This window comes from Saccostrea echinata, unplaced genomic scaffold, assembly GCF_033153115.1.
Source record: "Saccostrea echinata isolate AGI-Se365-2 ecotype Australia unplaced genomic scaffold, CSIRO_AGI_Sech_v1 ptg000032l, whole genome shotgun sequence".
In the NCBI taxonomy this organism is placed as follows: Eukaryota; Metazoa; Mollusca; class Bivalvia; order Ostreida; family Ostreidae; genus Saccostrea; species Saccostrea echinata.
The window spans coordinates 3790682-3806153 of NW_026889781.1; the positions used below are offsets into that span (position 1 = coordinate 3790682).

The 15472-nt window shown below is 30.8% G+C and overlaps 1 protein-coding gene across 1 annotated transcript; it reads right to left on the reverse strand.

Annotated features, from left to right (window-relative positions):
• Positions 1–272: 272 nt before the first annotated feature.
• Positions 273–14699, reverse strand: LOC133197854 (uncharacterized). The gene is made up of 7 exons (XM_061334039.1): positions 14682–14699; positions 13455–13647; positions 12545–12646; positions 12236–12296; positions 3954–4072; positions 3089–3166; positions 273–1986 (listed from the first exon to the last, which is right to left on the reverse strand). Exons 1-7 carry the CDS (start codon positions 14697–14699, stop codon positions 818–820), a joined length of 1740 nt encoding a protein of 579 aa, XP_061190023.1. The 3' UTR covers positions 273–817.
• Between the last annotated feature and the right edge of the window lie 773 nt (positions 14700–15472).

Below are 15472 nucleotides of genomic sequence, written 5' to 3' on the forward strand. Positions count from 1 at the left end.
CCAGCTAAAACTATATTTTTGTTAATTTTTCTTTAAAAAGCAAGGATTTTCATAATTTGAAATCTGTTCAAAACTCCTGGTACTGTCTGCTGATTTTTTGTCTAAAAACATCTGGTGCTACTTTGGTTTTAACTGAAGAATATCTTGGAAAATGATCAATTGGAAAGGTACATTGTAGAGTGCATGTACGTTGCATATGTTCTTCAATCATGAGAAGATCATAATCGTTTTTTTAAAGAGAATGTTAGTATAACAATTTCATTCCCTGTGAACTATTGTAACGGTTCAGAATACTGACAGAGATTAGAAATATGAAAAATGTTTGGCCCCTGACTTGAACTTATACATGCATTCATCGAAAAATGAACAAAAATATCCGACAATAGAAGGCTATTGGGTTAAAATCGTGAAGGTAAGAAAAATTTAATTATTGCATTTTCTTCTTACATTTTAAACAAAAGAACCGGGAGCTTGGCTGATCATTTGATAAATTGTTGGACAGTTGTTGTTTTGGAAAAAAAGAAAAAGCTATGTTTTTGAATTTTTTCACGTCTTTTGCTTATTCTGTGGCTGATTTTACCAACAGCTTCAATTTTTTTCATCTCTTTTTTTTTTTTATAATCATGCTTTGATTGATTTAAGAGTTACGTCCCCTTCTTTATTATATTGATAGCTTCTGGCCAAAAGATACTCTAATAAATTATGGATTGCCATATTCCAAGATGTTACCAAAACGCTTACAGATCCCAAAACTTGCCTAAGCTTTAGTTCTAAGCACCTTTGGCTTAGATAAACCAAAACATTCTGTGTACTGTATTTACTCATCTTTCCGTTTTCTCCAGTCCTGAACTAACGGATGCTCCAAAAATACATCGTCATCTGCAAGATTTTTTAATCTTACCTCGCAAAAATAATCTATGTCTTCATCGCTTGCTATAATAGCGAGAGAGTCAGGATGACTTTTTGGGCGAACTAATTGAAGGATGGCATCAAGATTGCAAAATCCCATCATCTTTTCTGGGTACTTTTTGTAGCATGCATGAAAGGCACAGATGTAAAGAAAATTATGCCAGAAGACGAGCACCTTCCTTGGTTCTTCGTCTTTGCTTTTTGATAGATTGAATCTTTCTGACCACATTGGAGCAAGTTTATCGTTTTGTATTGTTTTTGTGTATTTAGCAATATGTTCACCATCAGAGAGCATGTTTTCCGTAACGTCAAATTCATGCGCAATTTCTGGCTTAAATTCTTCTTTATCATAAAAACCTAAACATACAAAATACGGGAGCCATCGCCAAGTTCTTTCACCTTCCATCAGTCCCTCAAAATGATTTCGTACTGCTTCCAGTGGGCCTTTCTCCTTATCTAAAAAGTCTGGTATCATCGTGTGATCTAAACTCATTAACTTAACAACCAGATATGCGCCGATACGTACTTGATTGATTCCAGAAACTTTTTCATCGTCTAAAGATTTACAAACACAATTTTTATCTAAACACAAACGTTGAAGCAATCCAATTTTTTTCTTAATAACTTTTATCTTGTAATTGGTGCTAGAATCAAGGGACTGTCTTTCGTTTTCTCCAATTCGAATACCAATCCTATCTAATTTTTCTTGTAATCTCTCTCTAATCTCTGTCCGAAGTCCTATTACGAACCTTTTATCTTCACTAGTTTCGCTGTGCTTGACAACTTTGTCCAGCGTGTCTAGAGTTCCAAATCTTTCACACGGATTGTCATTCCACAATCCACCCCATCCATCAATGAAATTCACAGTATTTGGTTCAAAAACTTCTTCAGCGCATAATTTAAAAAATTTGTCTGAAACCTCTAAATAATTATAGCATTTGTGGTCCATTCCATGACGTTTTGCGTATTTTGTGGTTATTGCTTTCCCTGCAGTGGACACAGAATTCCCAAGTTGTCCAATGATAAAAATTGTATTCTTTCTTTTCAGTTGACGAACACTAATACTTATGTACTCAGCTATAAAAAAATATTGTTCATTTTAATTTTAATGAAAGGAACACAAATTCCTTAAGGTACTTTATTGATGAATAAAATTTAAAATTAAGTGGAAAAGTGCAATAAAGTTGGGTCTTTAAATTATATATATATATATATATATATATATATATATATATATATATATATATATATATATATATATATATATATATATATATATATATATTAGGGATGGCAATCGAATACAGAAACCGCAAGACGTTCCGACCGATTAACCAGTTAATCGTATCGTATCAAAAAACACATTTTTTGACTTTTTTTCATGTATTTGTATTTATATACACAATAAGAGAAACATGGTTAGAAGTTAGAAACATTCTGCTCATTATCTTGATCAGGAAACTATATGTATATATGAATTATTTTATTTCAATTTCAATAGTTAGACAAGACAAAAAAGAAAAACATGAATCTTGCCTGAACAAACAGACACAGAAAGATATCTTTCCAGTGCAGATTTCGCACAAATTCATTCTTCATTGTCACAGTAATCAAAACTTTGTCCGAACTTTAACTTATACAATGTTTTTCTAATAATATTATAGATAACGTCAAAAGATCGGTATGCATACATACTCATTAAAAGTGCTCAATGGAGATTATGTAAAATCATTAAAGTATTACGGGACGGTCAGGGTACCAATATAATGTTTTTAAAAACAGTAATTACAATGTAACACTTCACAAACTAACCAATTATTACCTCGCTATCTCAATTCGAAGAGCCATAATTACCTCCAAATCAGCTTAATAAGATGTGTAAAAACGATGAACTATCAACTTTTATGCAGAGATTTCCTTTATTAAAAATGAAATTTAAGAAAGTTGCGTTCAATTTTACATATATTAAATTTTCCGACTCACCGATTGCAGATTTTTTAACCGATTACCATCGTTCCGACCGATTAATCGATTAACCGGTTACATATGGCATGAAAGGGATATATATATATATATATATATATATATATATATATATATATATATATATATATATATATATATATATATCGCATTGAAAAGAAAACAAGTAATTATATCTGTTGTATTTTATACAAACGTTTTTGTTTTCTAAGTAGTTTTCCTAATTCGGTATCATCAACGCCGGAATCTTCTTTCTTCAAAAGTCCAAGGAGACCTAGAGATAGAAAATTAAAAAAAATATATGCTTTGTTAATTCAAGTCTCCTTTTTTTTATATTTAAATAAGTAAGAAAACGCAATAAAACATTACAACTTTAACTTAAACTAACCTTTTTTATTGGTTTACAAATTCATAAAAATCCCTACCAACAAAGACACATTGTCGGATCTAGCGAATGCTCTACCGAGTCCCTATCTTTAATCCTTACAAAGATATTAACTGCTGTAAGGAAGAAACTTCAGATGTATCAGAGATGTACGCTGATACAGCATATTCTAGAAGTTTTAAACCGCGGCAGGCTACTTGATGTTACAGGAGATTGAACAATCTAGTTTATAGGCAGCATTGCGTACAGTAGTGTTAATGACCTTGTTAGCAAGTAAAAGCTTTCATTGGGTCGTTTTGACTTGAGTGGTTCATAGGAATTGTAAGGCCTTTGTCCTTTTACTCAGTTTGACTATGAAATGCTCCGTCTCCCTGATCAATACATAGGGCTCCCGACGGGTATGATAGGGGGATGACCTCATACATGTATTCACCTGGTCCATCTTTGGTATATCCATGGGTCCGAGTTTTATGCCCTGTTCACAAATTTGTATTGTTTGTAGATTTTTATGTGGTCGACCACTGTGACTCTTCGTTATCTTCACCTTGTCATGAAATGAACTCAGAGGAATGAAGCGAGTAAAAAGAAACTTTCCTGCTGATACTAATTGTAGTTGTAACCGGAGCAAATTAATGCCGATAGAATTCAAAGCAGTTATATAAGATATAATACTCACTCGGCAGGTTTTTTCGTCTCCTCTTGATGACTACAATAATTACGATGGATATTACCAATAAAGCTGCTATGATTCCCAGGGATATGCCGATTTTTAAGACAAGAGTATTGTCCTTGCTTCTAATAAAAATAAATCTATTTTAGATATTTAATGAGGGTTAAGGATTGAAAGTGATTGGTGATAAGAAGGTTTGTATAAGCAAATACAAAAAAAAATTAAAATACATACAAGTATGGAAGGGAATTACCGCCAAAAGTCTATTTATCTTGCTTTTATTCTGCCTACTTCTTTATTCTTTGTTATTATTGTAACTATATGTCACTTTATTGTTTTCATATTCGTCTTTATTACATGTCACTTTGAACTTTTTTCATTCTTCATTTTGTCCTTACTTCTATGCTGCTTTATTCTTGTAAATTCGTTCTGCTTTCTTATAAATTGACACAGTTTATCTAATAAATAAATATGATCATCTCTATTACAAATGTAAATTCAGTCACGCAAACCATGAAGCGCATTCAACGAAGACGAATACAAGTAGTGTGAATTTAATGCGGCATTATAACACTAGGTGGCAGTACGTTCGCTGCGAGTGTTAGTAAAATTAGGTACGCAAACCCGGGCCGAGGTTATTCGAGATTTTTCAATTTTCTGCCTTAATACTTTATCAATCGAACCCAAATTTTCAAGTTATGTTAGTTATAGGTTTATTTGTATACGCGGTAAAATTGCCCCGAAATGCTATATATTTTAGATTTTCTCGAAGATATTTGATTTCCAAGTTGGTAAAATGGGAAGGCAGTATCAAGCTGACATTTTTTTTTTGACGAAAAGCTAATAAATTTATAAATTATTCTGATGTTAAACATTATATTTTAACAATTTATAAGCATTTCTTCTTTTAAATGTGCATTTGTTGCTTTAAATAAAACGTTTTAAGAAAATCTGAGACATTAAAAACGGACCAATGATGAAAACTCCAACATAATTGTATTTTCTGTCACCTGAGAAGTATAACTCTATTTAAGTTATTTGTCGGATGATTGAATTTCAGTTTTATTGATAAAAAAAAAAATAAATATTTTGATAATTACAAGTATACCCTTATAAATTGAATTGTTTTTCTGGACCCCTATATATTCTTCCACTGAACTGACATTTCTTTATTTCAGGATAATAACTGTTCATGCGCAGTCGCGTTATTCTGGGGACCGGGGCTAGTCTGGTTTCGGCCAATCCATAATGCTCTGCAAAGTAGTGCGGAACGTCATGGGTAGGCGTGGCCGGAACCAGGCTAGACCGGGACATACTAGAAACTTCGACCGGTTTTTATGAAAATATGTATTATTTTTTTGTATAGAAATAGCACTTTTCAATAAAGAAATGAATATCTCTAGTAAGCACACAGTGTTTGACATCAGAATAACTCAAAACATTATTTTGTAAATGTCTCGTTTGGCAAAAAATACGTATATTGCCTACCCATCTTAGCAAATTTGAAATCAAAAATAGCCAAAAATAATCTAATATATTGAGATTTTCAAAATATAAATACATGAATATAAATATTGGCAATTTTTACAGCGAATACAGATAAAACTTAAAGACGTAGCATTGTTTTTGAAAGGGGCAGCGAGAAAAAAAAATAACGTACCTGAAAATCTTGACAAACAAAAAACAAACAAACAAACAAACTAACAAAAAAGAGGAAAATTTTTCAAACTCAAAAATTCTATTGGGGGAGGGGGGTGCAACTTCTTTCATCACCAAATTTTACTCATACATCACTACGTACGTGGCCCTTACTTGAGTAAACTGCAACAAAAAGTGGGAGGGGGTGGGCAACCAGACTTTCATTGAACACTTTTAGTAGTAAAAATTTATGGCTAAAAATTGTTTGTTGTCCCCCCCCCCCCTGCTACCGGTGTCATATAGTGAGACTTCCACCATAGTGAGTCTTCCCCCCGGAAGCCTTATATATAGTGAGACTTCCCCGAAAGGGGGGGGGGGGCAATGACCATATAGTTAGCCTTCCATCCTAAACGACCATAGTGAGACTTCCCCTTCCGTATTTGGTTTGGATTTTATTTACATCGACGATGTATATATTGCATATTTAGGTAATGATCTTATATATATATATATATTTATCCCATGTTTACCCCTTTATCCCGTGGATATGACTCATTGGATAATTTTTTCATAATCCACAGTTGTGACGTCACAATGGTTTTTGCGTTAGCGCGATGAAGTAAAATAAAGTGGAGTCCTATATAAAACAGTGTAAAACATTGGTTGTGAAGTATTAAACATGGGATAAAAAGAATCTCCCACGATTTGTAGTTGGATATGACTTTTATCCAATCGTTGTGTGTTTTTATCCCCTCGCCAAGGCTCGGGGATAAAAAAAAACACACAACTCGTTGGATAAAAATCATATCCAACTACAAATCATGGGAGATACTATATATATATATATATATATATATATATATATATATATATATATATATATATATATAATATATATATATATATATATATATATATATATATATATATATATATATATATATATAGTTTCAAATGAATTAATACAAAAGTGCGCATTAAAAATTTACAGCATTAAAAAATGCACAGCAGATTATTGTATTGTTCCGAGACGATTCTTATCAGAAGAAAAAAGACATAATTAGTTTAAGAGTAAAGAGGTCATTTCCCGTAGTTTACCAATGTTTACCTGCATGGTTAAGATGTTTTAATTATAACAATCACTATTAAAATGTTTTAATTATTTCGTATATTTATTTATCCATTCATATAGGACGGAGAACTTTTATCCAAACACTCAAAACGTTAGTACAAAAACATTGTTTTACAATAAAAAAAAAAAAAATTTCGGAAACTAAATTAAAGGGGGAAGTTTCGCTATGAAGGGGGAAGACTGACTATATAGTGAGACTTTCCCCCGGAAGACTGGATGTAAGTGAGATTTCCCTGGAGTAGTCGCACTATATAGCTAGTCTTCCATCTAGCCAGCCTTCAGGGGGGACGACACCGGGTACATGCATGTACCTATAACTAACATAACTTGAAAATTTGGGTTCGATTGATAAAGTATAAAGGCAAAAAATTGAAAAATCTCGAATAACCTCGGCCCGGGTTTGCGTACCTAATTTTACCAACACTCGCAGCGAACGTACTGCCACCTAGTGTTATAATGCCGCATTAAATTCACACTACTTGTATTCGTCTTCGTTGAATGCGCTTCATGGTTTGCGTGACTGAATTTACATTTGTAATAGAGATGATCATATTTATTTATTAGATAAACTGTGTCAATTTATAAGAAAGCAGAACGAATTTACAAGAATAAAGCAGCATAGAAGTAAGGACAAAATGAAGAATGAAAAAAGTTCAAAGTGACATGTAATAAAGACGAATATGAAAACAATAAAGTGACATATAGTTACAATAATAACAAAGAATAAAGAAGTAGGCAGAATAAAAGCTAGATAAATAGACTTTTGGCGGTAATTCCCTTCCATATATAAGAAGCTTTTAATTCAGGGACAGATTTGATGCATAATAAAATGTGTACATCTGGATCCAGTACTAGTTGCACAAACTTTAGTTATTTTTAACTAGTCGTTAACTTAAAAGTTGTACGGAAGTTAACTGACAATAAAAGCTTAGCTAAGTTTAATTTCAACCAATAGGTTTAAATGAGATTACTTAAGTACATTAAATATTTATGAACATGTCTATGAGTAAACCATGCAAATAGAGAAATAGGCTGCAGTAGCGAGTCTCAAGAACAAACAGAATTTTATTATAACCATAAAGGAGACCTACTGAGAGTCAGAAATATGTTAGTTTTTTGCATTGGTTGTTTCTATTTTTAGTAAAGTCAATAATTTATTCTGGTCAACATTCCAGGGAAAAATGCAATAAAGTTGGTGTAAAATTGATAATTTCAATATTTAAAGTTAAAATAAACGAACAACATAAGAAGAAAATGGAAATATTTTCTCAAGGAAGTGGGTTGTGAAATTAAGTTGGAATCAACATTTTTTGTCATATCCCTATATAAGAGGCTGTCCCAAGAGCGCAAATATTGGCATGGTGCCAAGAAATGATAAAGATTCACTTTTTGTCAATATTCAAGAAAGTATTTCAAAGATTCTTGATTGAGATTGACGTTTCTTTTTTCAAAATTTTGTGTTATTAGAAACCTCTAAGAAATTATTCCTTCAATATGTAATATCAACCTTTGGACTCTCAAGGACAATATGGACATGTAGACTGTACATGTATCCATCTGTTATTCTCCTTGAAGTCTTGCCATAATGTGTAGAAGTTTTCTTATATTTTCATTATAAAGGTATTCACTTTATCTTTAAATTTTAGATAAACAGAGTTCTCATTTCTTGGACATGAATATAGAATGTAGTGAAATGGAAAATACTTTTCAAAGCCAGACAGGTAAAAAATCTTAAATTAAACATGTTAGAATAAGCAAAAAATACAGAAATAAAAATTTTAAAAAATAGAAAAAATTAAATCATCCATTATTATTGATGCCTTAAACTTAAGATATGCTTTTAGAAAACCTTTATTGGGGCTCAGTTTTTCAGAAATGTTTTTCAAGAATTATTTTTCTCAATATTGCAAGGCAATTAATGATTAGTGAAACTAGAAATGTCAAGTTTAAAAGCCTATGGTACTTTCATGATAAATGATATGAATGTTTGTTTTATATTGATATTTTTTTTATTGGAATATTGAATCAAAACAGGAAATCGTAAAATATTTAAATCATAATTGTACATTGCCCTCCAGGACATACTTAGTATTTAAAGAGTGCAATTTTCATCATCAGTTTTACAATGTGTATGTGAATCAATAGCACCTGGGCAAGGTCTTGGTTAATTTGAAAAGGCCGTATTTTTGTAACCAACAACAAAATGGAAAGGATTCGTAACCCAAGATAGATGCAATAACAGAGAATTGAAGCATATACAAAAGCAGATGACTAAAACACTAAAACCCAAATACTCTCCCTGATAGCTAACAAACAAACAAAATCAGAAATGTTTTTGCTTATGGAAGGTCTCTCTGTCCATAAAATTGTCTCTGCAAGAAAACAAGAAAACATGCATCTACTCAAGGACCAGACCAGTACATCACGCCACCAAAAGTGACAAGAGTGAGACTGATTGAAGGACAAATTAAGCATTAGATAGAATTTATATCCACACAATGCTACCTTAAAACAGTTGGATTTGGTTCCTGAATATTGAAACTGTCATCTGGAGCTCAGGTCAAAGTACCAAAAGTGACTGGAACAATGTTAGCATATCGGTTGATAAATGCTTACAGCTTGCATTGCCAAAAGAATTCTTTGAAAATGCCTCCACGTGGAACTCTGTTTAAAGTCATCAATGTCTGGGCAGCATCACATCTAAAGTCACTTCATAGAATAGACATGCAAGCCAGTGAAGGGCTTGCTGGTATTGAAGTCTAAGAGAAGACCATAGACAAATTTTGATCAGCATGGATTGCAGCTTGAAAAGGTCATTGAACGGATAAGAAGAGTCAATAATCTACGGTTATTTTTGAAGCATGGCTTTAAAACCAACTTGAGCAAAAGCATTACTTGCATTCACAATTGCATCCAGTATGCCCTGAGTAAAAAGGCTGTTTGTGACCATAGACATACCTACTACTGCATTTCTTATGAAGATTTAGATGAAACAAAAGAGGCAATCGATCAATGTTTCAGGGCTTTGTCATTTCCGAATGAGCAGATGAGAGAAGAACTTCAATATGACATTAAAGCCTCAAATGAGAAAACAGTCAAATGGCGCAACTACTGTATTAAATCAGTGAATCAAGATCTTTTCAAAAGAGAATCCTCAGCGATGTTAAGAACGGCCCGTGTTCACATTTGTGATGCACCGTATAGGAAGATTCCTTGTGACGTCATTAAAAATTTAGCAAGCGACAAAAATCAATTTAACCAAATGATGAAGCGTAAGTAACAACTTGCATTCATTTATCAATTATTTATAAAAGCATGTAAAATCACAACATTTGATAACAATACTGCCTTGTAATTAGAAGCAAATCATGTGTCATAAATGAAATTAATTTTTGAAAATTTCTGACTTGACACAGTTCAAATGATCCAGAAAAGTGGATCCATAGGTTCTAAACAATGATATTAAAAGGAAATACTTTATTAAAACAATTATATAGATTATCAATATATCTGTATTAAATGTGGAGTCGGTAAATAAATCGGTTTAAAATTTCTAATATCTTTGAAACGTGATTAATTTGAATTGTGTAATTTACAGGAAAGTCCTATCTTTATATAAAGTAATATATAAAACAAATAGAAAAATCTCTTTAATTTATGTTAGTCTGAACTTATAAAAAATACGCCATGTATGACTTTAATTTTTAAATTCAAATTTTAATGCAAGAACTTGACTTGGAAAACAACATTTTGTATTTTATTGATTTTTTTTTTAATATTACATGTATAACGCCGTTATTTAATTGTAAAAAAAAAAATCATATTTGAAGTATTCTTAAATTATACATTTTATCAATGTTAAAATAAACATTTAAACTAAATAACCTTAGCAAATAAACGCTTATAAAATGATGTCATTTTAAATCCGATTTAGCATTGTATTTTTTTTCCACTATAGTATAGGAAAGAGAAATGCACGTGCAGACCATTTTTAATAAAGAGTTAACTGTACGACACTGATTAGCAATGTGTTAGCTGATTAATCTCTAATTGAATATCTATCAAAAAATTAACTGACAGTTATATAACTTGTCGTTAAAAATTAAACGGCTAGTTAGGGCACTAATGAGGTTAATTTACTATTCTTGGTGCAACAGGATCCTGAACATTAAGGAAAATACGGATGTAAAACTTAATTCTAAAAATTGAATGTTATATTTTTACAAAGTTCTTTATAGACGCATTTTCTTAGTTTGAGCCAGGAAGACGTTTAATATAATCAGAAAAAAAATGATGATGATCATAACAATAGAGTACCTCATGAATGATATGTATTTCACTTTATTCGATTGTTGTATTGTTGAAATTAAAATGATACATTGTCAAAAAAGGTACAGTGTAGTACATGTACTCTTAAGTTTGGCTTTCTTTATTAGCCGATGCTGAATTACAAAATAAGATAAACAATAATGAAGAGTATCATCAAATTATGATAAATATAGCAAATATATTGTAAAATTCAGTAATTCGGGAAAAGAAAAGTCCATATTTTAGATCAAAAATAATATATTTTTGTATTATCAAAAAAATTACATAAAACACCTTTACGTCTATTTTTTTCTGAAAGTTTTAGATAATTTTGACTATTCTGCTGAAATTCAGAAAATGATACACAAGTTAACATAGAAAAAACTCTTAACAGGTGCTGCAATATACTTTACAGCCAACACATTGAATATTTTAATTTCTAATATATTTTCCCTTAAAATTAATTTCAAATAAGAATGCGATTTATCTATTATTTATGTTGAAGTCGCATGAATACTTTTTAATATCTGCAAGACGTCAAAAATAAGATGCAACCTTTTTTTTTTTTAAAAAAAAGAATAATACTTAAATGACATGATTTTACGCTAATCATCGGATAGATGGATGGATGGATGGATGGATGGATGAACAGACTGACAGACAGCTAGACAGACAGCTAGAGAGAGAGAGAGAGAGAGAGAGAGAGAGATGCCTGAAGCATCGTTTAATGTCCTCAGAAATTTTCAAAAATTAAATTCATTTTTTTTAAAAATAAATTACCCTAAGGTTTAATGATGCCACATTGCGATAAGATGTCTAACAATTCTTCCAAAAGCTTGTAAACTGCATATTCAAAATCTATATCGGTATTTCTTCCTAGAAATATTTTTCAATGAATAAAGATGCATGCAATTAACTTATTTCAATTTAATAATTAATATCTAATCTTTATGCAGTAGTTTTCCGTTCTCGTATTAAGGAACTTTAATTTCGAAGTCTGAAAAACAACGCAGAGAGAATGATATGTTTTATTATGTTCTCCAGCTTGTACCTACAATGTAGTTTATTTGTTGATATATTAAACAAATACTTAGCAGCTTTCATTAATTATCTATTTCAGAATCATCCAAACGTACCACCGAAGATGTTCTATAAGCTCTTCACACATGATACAATTTTGTCTATTATATCACTTTAAAACGAACATTACCTTGGTTTTTGGCTCCCAGTAAAACCCATTTCTTCCCTTTCAATGTCAAAACAAACAGGAACTGTTAGAAATATAATAAAGCCTTTCAATGTACATGTATATTTAAAAAAAAATCACTTATTTTAAATTGTATACACTTCGAAGACATCTAACTATTGCATTGCACTATAAATTTCATAAAAAATGCAAAAATTCTATTGCATAAAATTTATATAAAAAAATAATCACTTCTTTTTTATATATTTTGAAGGCCTGGATAATTATAATAATAAAAAATGTTTTGTGTTATATCTTCATTTGTATTCTTACATTTGTACACTTCGTCACTTCGGTAAGGCACGCTGGGACAGCCTGTTTTATTACAAGCCTTCCAGTGGAGATAATAATCATATGTGAAGATTGGGCAATGTCCTATCAATATGTAAATATAATCAAATATATTCAATTTTTTTTTGTGATGTATAAACTGATTGCATATAATTGTTATTCAAAAACGCTATTCATGTCACTGATATACCGAAAATGTTATTGAGAAGTTGATATAAGAACATAATCATGTCATAGACTATTTTTGGAGAGTGTTACAGTCAATTTAATGAACAACAAACTACAAAAAATATTGTTTGTTGTAACATTTATGGAGATGTGTAGCATATTTTCAAAATTCTATTTTTAAATAACTGGTACATGTATATGCTTCTTTTTATATTAATCCTTTAATGATTTTTTTTCTGCATTTCTAAAGAGCTAATTATGAGATGCAAACGAAAGAAGATGATAGCGAGATAATTTACTTGTTTATTACTGAAAACATTGTTTGAATGAACAATTTTTAGTATTTGTCATTTTGTTTTGCAACTTTATGTCTTTTTTTTTTTAAATGAATATCACTTCTGTCGCATTCATGTGCCCTCCATTATTTTATAAGCAATTTCATAAAAAAAATTATAAAGTATGAGTAAATTTGGAACGGTTTAAGCCTCATGTAACCTTTTTGTTTGCTTTATAAATCAATGTAATAATACTGTCCAGGATGCAGAAATAATAAATCTTAAGCACTCTCTTTTTACTTGAAACCCATAAAGATGTTCTACGCTTGCTTATCACGTCTTTTCCCGCTACTTTTTGAGGGTTTGTTAAATCCTCTTTGTAGAAGTTTAAATTACAAAATATATGGATCAAGAGTGTCACAGAAAAGAAAGACTATAGCAATTTTTACCGTTCAGTATTAATGTTTTCTCTATACATTTCTCTTCCCTTGTTTTCCCGTCCTCCATGACTAGACAGTGGTAGACATCGGATCCCTGACACGTTCTTGTTTTGGACCTGGTCTTCCATTCAGTTTCATTCGAAGGACAGTCTACTCTTGATAAAACACCTGCATAAAATGCACACTCAGATATTGCCGTTTTCTGACAAAAGGAGAACAATTGACAGAGAAAAAGAATTAACGTTATCTACAAAGATTTGATTGTAATTTCTAACTCATTTTCTTTAAACTATAAAAAAAATTATGTGTAATTGAATAAAAAAAAAGATCTGAAGTGTGAAGAATTCCTTCAATAATTTTCTTCAAGTTAAATATTTTATAGATATAACACTCAAACGAAATGTCCTGACAATTTCTTTGCATCTCATGAACTAGCGATATTCAACCATTGATTTCATTTTATTTATAAAATGCAATATCTCAGAAAATGTGTGAAAAAACACTTACCATCAATATGGAAAATTATTAGCAAAACTATTGATAAAATCTCCATTTCCTTTCTATGATGTGCTTTCTTTCAAACACTTCAGCTGCAAAATTAAAGGATGTCTAAATAAGTAAAGTGGGATTACCTCTTTTTACAACATTTTCGTATTTGATGATACTTTCGTTTTCAACAAACTAATTACATGTATAAATTATTAATATTATTTCAAACTCGACGACTCTTTCAAACTTCGTGTATTATAGTATCACAACACGAATCAATGCTCTAAAATAAATAAATCTAGATGATTTCGATTTCCCTCTGTCAATATACATGTAACAAAATGGTAAAGTGGAAACTTAAAGATTTATGGACGCATTTTTAAATATTTAAGCGAATAAGAGTTACCAACCCTGTTAAGTTTTCGTTACAAAGAGATACATGTAAGGATGAACTTTCAATTGATGTACTGTAAGAAAGAATAATCTAGATTAGAATTGCAAAGACTCCAATTATTCACTCAATGTGTCAACTTGCCCCTACTACCCTACCCCTAGTAAATAAAATGTTGCTATGAGAATGGCATATTTAATTACATGGAAAAATAATGAATTGAACGATTATAACAACAAAATGATCTTTGCAGGAAACACTTATCATTTAAAAGCAATTCTAATACCTCATAGGTCTAAATCGTCTTTTAATTCCGTCAATGAATGGAAGGAAAGCTTTAAAAATCTGATTCCTACTTTCGTTTCCGTTTCCATCTTTCAGAATTGACGAGGAAGGCAGCAATAAAAGCGATCGTCATAGGTGCGTCATGAATTAAAATACACAGCTATTTAAAAATAGTCAATGGGTGCGTCCATGCTATGTTTCTAATTTTATCAAGGAGCCGTATCTAGATTTTTTCAAGTATTTATATACGTTTTTTTTTTTCCAATGCTGTGATAAACATGAAAATAAAGTAACATCATTATGTATATACCTTAGATGTAATCCTTCCTCCTGTCTCTGTCTCTGCATTTTAGCGAGTATATATTATTATTTAAAAAATGGCTTTTTTTGTTAATACCAGAATTGATAAATATCTATATGTGAAGTAAGCGGATTATATTTTTCTAAAACCGTTTAGCCTCGTATTAATACAAAATGTTTGGCAAATTTGGAAATCGTGAAAAACTATATTTTATACCGTTTTTAATTATTATTAATAAATAAAATGATTTATTTTTAAATCTATCATCCCTTGAAAAGATTTTCTTTAATTTTTTCCCCCTAAAGCCTTCGAATAAAATCGTTTTAATTGATGAAAAATTAAAAGCAAATTTTGTTATCTCCAATAATTCTTAAAATAATTTATAACGATTTAACCCTTTTGACGCCGAATAAAGTTACGTCTATAACGTCATGGATGCCGTACTATGACGTCAACTGAGACGTAAAATAATTTCTTCAGGAAAAAGTCGTCAAATTGATATTGAAAAAGCACCTGTTTGTCCAAGGTAATAGGATGTTTGTATAGTTTTCAAGGAAAATT